At 62.6% G+C, this 6,509-nt stretch overlaps 2 protein-coding genes across 2 annotated transcripts; one reads left to right on the forward strand and one right to left on the reverse strand.

Annotated features, from left to right (window-relative positions):
• Nucleotides 1–665: 665 nt before the first annotated feature.
• LOC138984772 (interferon-induced transmembrane protein 1-like) lies at nucleotides 666–2,020 on the forward strand. The gene is made up of 2 exons (XM_070360490.1): nucleotides 666–1,100; nucleotides 1,683–2,020. The coding sequence occupies exons 1-2, from the start codon at nucleotides 729–731 to the stop codon at nucleotides 1,869–1,871; spliced, it is 561 nt and encodes a 186-aa protein (XP_070216591.1). The 5' UTR covers nucleotides 666–728; the 3' UTR covers nucleotides 1,872–2,020.
• A 2,163-nt stretch (nucleotides 2,021–4,183) lies between these two features.
• LOC106700812 (interferon-induced transmembrane protein 3-like) lies at nucleotides 4,184–5,271 on the reverse strand. Its single transcript, XM_070360534.1, has 2 exons — nucleotides 4,925–5,271; nucleotides 4,184–4,464 (listed from the first exon to the last, which is right to left on the reverse strand). Exons 1-2 carry the CDS (start codon nucleotides 5,171–5,173, stop codon nucleotides 4,273–4,275), a joined length of 441 nt encoding a protein of 146 aa, XP_070216635.1. The 5' UTR covers nucleotides 5,174–5,271; the 3' UTR covers nucleotides 4,184–4,272.
• Between the last annotated feature and the right edge of the window lie 1,238 nt (nucleotides 5,272–6,509).

Here is a 6,509-nt window from a genome sequence, read left to right on the forward strand (position 1 = left end):
CCAGTGGGATGGCCTTGCTCCTAACAGGAAGATCCAGGCCTGGCCATCACCTCCCACAGCCTCACGCACAGGTGAGGACAGAGACAGGAGAGCACGTGGCCCTGCGGTCTGAAGAGAGCAGAGGCCTGGCCACAGAGCCGACCCGCCCTGTCCCTGAGGAGGGGGCACAGCCCCAAGCCCAGAGCCGTCCTGGCACACCCGCCACCCCAGGTCCCATGAGAAGTGAGGGGGGGACGGGGGAGGCAGGAAGGCCAGGCTGCACAGACATGCAGGCCCAGGGCTCCCAGCGGCTGCCAGACGCCCAACAGGCGTCCTGCCTCCACACAGCCGGCCTGGTCCCACTCCTCCAGCCCTTGGGGGACTGCAGGAGGCTCCTCAGGGCAGGCCACACGGGCTGCTGGGTGCTGACCTGCAACCAGGAAGGACCCAAACCCCGCCTGGAGCGGAGACTCAGGACTGGGGGGCCAGTGCCCCTCAAAGGGGAGGCCTGTGTGGCTGGGGGGCTGGCAGTGGGGGGCGGGGCTCCTCTGGGCCTGGGGGTGAGGCTGAGTGGGGCCTGGCAGGGGCCTCGAGTGGGGACAGTGGGCGCTGCAGCAGGCTTGAGCCTGAGACCCCCAGGCTGGGGAAGGGTCCCAGAGCCGGAACTCAGCGCTATATGGGAAGCGAGATGGCTGGGGCTGGGCCTGAAGCCCCCTCCACCAGCTCATTTCCTCTGACCACGGTGTAACATGATGCGCAGCAGTTCCTCCCACCTCCGGCAAAACATTCAAGAAACGAAACTACTGGGCAGGCCCAGCCCCCAGCCCCGGTGCTCCTGCCTACATCCGGACCACATCTGCGCCGGCTCTGCCTTGGGGAACACACGTCTCGATCCTGCTCCTCAGCTTCAGTGCTTGGTTCCCTCTGCGCCAGAGATGATCAAGGAGGAGCACGAGGTGGCCGTGCTGGGGGCGCCCCAGAGCCAGGCGCCCCTGACGACCACGGTGATCAACATCCGCAGCGACACCGCCGTGCCCGACCACATCGTGTGGTCCCTGTTCAACACCATCTTCCTGAACTGGTGCTGCCTGGGCTTCGTGGCATTCGCCTACTCTGTGAAGGTGGGTGGGCACCCGGGGCGTCTCCACGGAAGTGTGTGTGAGCCTGGAGAGGCCCTGCCCAGACGGCACGTGCATGGGGAGCCCCCGTGTGTACGGGTCTGTGTGCACGCTCTTTCGTGTGTGTGTTGTGTGTGTGTGAGAGTGTGGCCTGGGGGATCGTTCCCAGGGAGACTCATGGCGAGGCTGCCTGGGTTCACATGGGGTGGAGCTGGGGGTCTGTGTCTCTCGCACCCCAAGACGGCCTCCTTCCCAGCCTCATCAGGGAAGGCGCAGCCTTCACACTCAGCTTCAGAACACGAGTCTGGTCCGGAAACGAGGAAGGTGCTGCAAGGACCCTGACCCCTGGTGTGTGAGTGGCCGGTGAAGGGGCCTGAGAGGACGGGAGGCTGAGCCCTGGGGCTCCTGGAGAGGCTGACTCTCTGTGAGGACGCAGACAGAGGCCCCAAGAGGGGAGGGTATCACCGGCCACTGTCCTGTCCAGACTCCAGGGAACGAGCCATCGGGTGACTGGGAGCAGCAGCGGAGGGCCTGAGCCACAGCGCCCGGCGGTCACCTGGACCCTCACCACCTCTCCTCCTCCAGTCTAGGGACCGGAAGATGGTCGGCGACATCACTGGGGCCCAGAGCTACGCCTCTACCGCCAAGTGCCTGAACATCTGGGCCCTGGTCCTGGGCATCTTTCTGACCATTGGATCGATCGTTCTTCTCATTTTTGTCTACATGGCAGCCTACGAGACGGCTTTGCGGATGAGTAGACATGGAGGCTACTAGCCGCTGTCCATGGAGGCGGTCCAGGGCCTCCACCTTCCTTGGTGGCTTTGCACCCGAGGCATGAGCCTGCCGCGCCCCCAAGCCATAGGCAGCAGTTTATAGACACAGATTGTCAACCACTGAATCAATAAAGCACCCTTGTCTGTGAAGCTGCTGTGATGTCTCCTGCGGAGGGGACACTGCTATGACCCTGGCGGCCTCTGGGGAGCCCAGAGCAGTCAGCTGGGGGCTGACTGAGAGGGCCAGAACAGAGCTGGTGACCCCACCGCGGTCAACAGGAAGCCCCAGAGGAAAGACCCCTTCGTCCCCTCAAAACCAGCGGGCCCTGCTGGGTGGAAGTCTCGCAGACACTGGGGACCTGGGGCGTTGTTGTGAGCCTGGGATGCAGACGGGGAGATGGGGCCGCTCCTAGCCCAATGCGAAGAGACACCCGGGCAGGTATTCCTGTCTCTGATGCCCCAGGGGGAGTGGGTGGGGGGCCGCACCCCAGCTGCTGAGCCACTGTGCCCTGCACAGGGTGTCCGGGGTGTCACCCCGAGAGGCTGGAGGAGTCCCGGCAGCCACAGGCTGCGCTGGGAAGTGACCCCGTCCACACGCCCTTTGGGGACCCAGGCTCTCCTGGGCTCACTCAGGGCCCAGGGCCAGTCCTGTCCAGCTCTCACTGAAGTCAGCAGCTCTTCACAGTGGGTTCCCCTCCTCCTACTCAGAGGAGATGGACGCCCCATCCCCACTGGGCCCTACTTGGATCCTCCCTGGAGGACGGTGGCTCAGATGAGGTTGCCCACTCTCTCTTGGGTCCCACATGAGAGCAGGAGGGCTCAGCCTCAGGGACGCTGAGTCCTGCGGAAGGAGAGGCTGGCAGACTGCCTCTCTGAGTCCAGGAAGGACTGTCTCCCAGGCAGGGACGGGGGGACAGATGTGTGACCCTGACCCCTGGCCTGTGAACCCCAACCCCGGCAGGCCCTAGGGGGTCCCCACATTCTCTCAGGCGGGCAGCAGTCGCCAGGGCTGCTGGCACTGAGTGTAGCCCGCCTGAGCTTCACCGATTTGCGGTGAGGGTCCTGCTAGGTGGGAGCCCCTGTGCAGGCCGCAAAGGCCCGGGTCCCGGACCTTCTGAAAATCACAGGAGGCCCGAGGCATCAGGCAGGGGAAACCCAGGGCCCTTCCCTCGACGGCCCCGGGTGCTGACGGCCGGGCCGTGAGCAGCTGTGGTCCTCGGAGCCACGGCCCGGCCTGGTTCCCAGCGGACGGTCCCGTGTCCCCTGTCAGCTGTGGGTGACCTGGGCTGGGGTGAGTTGGGGGAGCGGAGGACAGAGCGGGAGGTGGGAGCCCTGGGCCAGGGTGACGTGGGGGTCGGCAGCGGGGCAGGAGCCCGTGGGGAGAAGGCTCTGCCTCTGCTCTGCCTGGACTGGGCCTCGAGGAATTCAGAAGGCACGGCTCCTCAAGACACCGGGTTTGGTCCCGGCTGGGGGAGGGCAGAGCAGGGCAGATGAGTCCCGGGTGGGGGTGGGCAGGCGGGCTGGTGTGCCCCTGGCCTCGCCCCTGGCTCCCTTCCTGTCGCTGCTGGTGCGGGAAGATTCTGCCTCCCCAGCCCACCCAGTGGGATCTGCGCGCTGGACAGCGCCCCTGCCGACTCCAGGGCTTTGCGGGCTACTGGCTCTTCCCACCCTGGAGGCAGTCCTTCTCGACCCCGAGGGACGTGCCTGCCAGCAGTCCCTCCTCCAGGACTCCCTTCCTTGGTGCTGCCCCTCCCCGCTCACGGGTGTCAGACCCACAGGGAGAGGGGCTCCCTCCTGGCCCACCCTGGGATCCCAGCCTCCCCGCAGCCTCTCCAAGTCAGGGGGCTGGCGGAGGGACAGATTGGGGGGGAGGGGGCACCCACATGAGGAGTCAGGGGACGAGGGGGTGGCTCCGCTGCCCCTCCACACGCCCCAGCCCAGCTGGCAGTGGGCGGGTCTGCCCTGCCCCTCGAGTGCCCCCGTGTCTGGAGGCCACGGCAGAAGCAGGGATGGGGCTGATGTCGAGGGCGGGGCAGGGCCGGGGCCTCTCCTCTAGCTGAGCAGCACGGGGCACTCTCTGCAGTGGTGGACGCTGTGCTCCTGTTGCCTTTCCGGCAGAGGGGGCCTGCGGGGCCGTGTGAAGGACAGTGACGAGAGGGCCGTGCTGCAGGGTGTGAGGGAGCTGGGCGCCAGGAGAGCCCGCACTGACCAGCGTCAGCGTGTGGGACAGTGCGGGGTGGGAGGAGGTGGGCTCGGGCTCACGTCCAGGCTGGACTCTCGAGGGCCCCCTCCCCAGGTCAAACCACAGCGCCCTCACACACAAACCCTCCTTTTATTTCACGGGGGCAGGTGCCTGGATAGGCTGCGGGGAAAGGGGCGACTGCCTCGGGCTGTGGGCAGGCCTAGTGGCCTCCGTAGTTCTGCATGAGCTCCGAGACTGCCTGAACGATCATCAGGGAGCCGGTGGACACGAGGACGATGAGGACGACAGTCAGAAGGATGCCCAGGACCAGGGAGCAGATGTTCAGGCATTTGGCGGTGGAGGCGTAGCTCTGGGCCCCAGTGATGTCGCCGACCATCTTCCGGTCCCTAGACTGCAGGAGGAGAGGTGGTGAGGGTCCAGGTGACCGCCGGGCCTGTGGCTCAGGCCCTCCCCCGCTGGTCCCCACTGCCCGTTCTTCCCAGCGGGGACCCACGCCCGCCTGTCCCCTGGAGTCTGAGCGCGACAGTGGCCGGTGAGCGCTCCTCCCCTCCTGGGGTCTCCATCTGCTTTCCCGCAGACAGTCAGCCTCTCCAGGAGGCCCAGGGCTCTCCCATCCTTTCTCTGGCCGCCTCACTGGCCCCTCACCCACCAGGGGACAAAAGGCTGACCCTGGTCATCCCCACGCACCCCCTGCAGCCTCATCATGACCTGCACGTGTACACACACACACACACACACACAACATGCAGCAGAACAACACACACGGGGGCTCCCAACCCCACGTGCCATCTGGGCAGGGCCTCTCCAGGCTCCCAGACACTTCCGTGGAGACGCCCCGGGTGCCCACCCACCTTCACAGAGTAGGCGAATGCCACGAAGCCCAGGCAGCACCAGTTCATGAAGATGGTGTTGAACAGGGACCACACGATGTGGTCGGGCACGGCGGTGTCGCTGCGGATGTTGATCACCGTGGTCGTCAGGGGCGCCTGGCTCTGGGGCGCCCCCAGCACGGCCACCTCGTGCTCCTCCTTGAGCACCTCATAGGCTGGGGGCACCGCCCCGTGGGCCCCAGTGAACAAGGGCTGGGATGTGCGGTTCATGGTGGGGACAGAGGAACTGCGGTCTAGATGCCAGCACACACTCAGGGTCCCCTTTTTTTACTCAGGCGTTTCGATTTCTCTGAATTTCCGTTTCCTGGCTTTTGGAGTATTGGGGATGGGCTGGTCCTAGGAGGCGTGAGGAACCAGTGAGTGTCAGGTTACACCGGGTGGGTGGGAGGAAGGCTAGGGCCTGGAGGGATTTCCTGTCCCAGAGGCTGGAAGGGGCGGATTTCCCTCTCCCCTCCCCCTTCTTTTGTAATAAAGAGCTTTAATAGAAGAAATACAAATAACAGTTTAAGAACTTGTAACCTCCTGTGTATGGGAGAGGCCCAGGAATTGTGAGTAAACAGTTTTCTGTAAATGAGAAAATGTGGAGAAGTTTCTCCCGGAGATGCTGAATCCACCCGTTAAATGCCACTGTGAGTTAGAGACAAAAGGCACTGGGGTGGACGAGAGGACTCTTTTGGGAGATGACCCCGAAATGCATAAAAATAAAGCTGATTCCTGCAGAGGCCAATCCTTGCCTCCTCCATCCCTGAGAGTTTTCTAGGAATGTGCCCCCCCCCGCCCACCCCCATCCTGGTACAAGAGAAAACACCCTTTCAGGGCAGTTTCTCTTGTTGACTGAAATAAAAAAAAAGTGTAACTTAATAGATGAGAATCGTCTTTCATTCGCCATAAAGCTGAGCACCTAAGTCCAAGACGCAGCACGCTCGTTCACTGGGGAGGGAGGCCCGGCTGGAGGCCCCGCGTCTTCCACAGTTGCGTTTATAGCTCTCAAATCTTGTAACAATCTCCATTTTCCTGATTTTTTCTTAATAACAAAAATGGGAGTATTCCAGGGGCTATTAGAAGGCTCTATATGGCCAGCTGCCAGTTGTTCCATAACTAAATCCTCAGCTGCCTGTAACTTTTCAGCTGTGAAAGGCCATTGCTCCACCAATACCAGATCATCAGATTTCCAGGTAATAGGGGTGGCAGCGAGAGCAACAGCCTCTAGGATAAATTTGAATATCCCAGACCTTCTCTATTCTGGTTGGGAACCACCTCTAATGGCGAAACAATTCCCTGCTGATCTTTACCAAGCCCCTTATCAGGATTGTAACCTTTTCATCTGGGCTATATAAAAGCATTCCCATCTGAGATAATATCTCTCTCCCCCATAAAGAAAAAGGTAGTGAAGGAACCACATATGGGCAAAAAGTGCCTTGTGCCCCCTTCTCATCTGACCGTGTCAAAATCTGTGAGCTGTTAGCAACCGAGGGCACTGACCCTACTCCTACCCGGCCGGTACTGGTCAAGCGGGCTGGCCAGGATGAGGGCCAATCTTTTCCAG

This window comes from Bos mutus, chromosome 22 (genome assembly GCF_027580195.1).
Source record: "Bos mutus isolate GX-2022 chromosome 22, NWIPB_WYAK_1.1, whole genome shotgun sequence".
In the NCBI taxonomy this organism is placed as follows: Eukaryota; Metazoa; Chordata; class Mammalia; order Artiodactyla; family Bovidae; genus Bos; species Bos mutus.

What these genes read in the sequence shown, in the direction of transcription:
- LOC106700812 (XM_070360534.1), bottom strand. Translation starts at nt 5,173, where the DNA reads ATGAACCGCACATCCCAGCCCTTGTTCACTGGGGCCCACGGGGCGGTG. An exon ending in CATTCGCCTACTCTGTGAAG is followed by an intron (nt 4,465 to 4,924) that starts GTGGGTGGGCAC and finishes CTCCTCCTGCAG; the next exon opens with TCTAGGGACCGGAAGATGGT.
- LOC138984772 (XM_070360490.1), top strand. Translation starts at nt 729, where the DNA reads ATGATGCGCAGCAGTTCCTCCCACCTCCGGCAAAACATTCAAGAAACG. An exon ending in CATTCGCCTACTCTGTGAAG is followed by an intron (nt 1,101 to 1,682) that starts GTGGGTGGGCAC and finishes CTCCTCCTCCAG; the next exon opens with TCTAGGGACCGGAAGATGGT.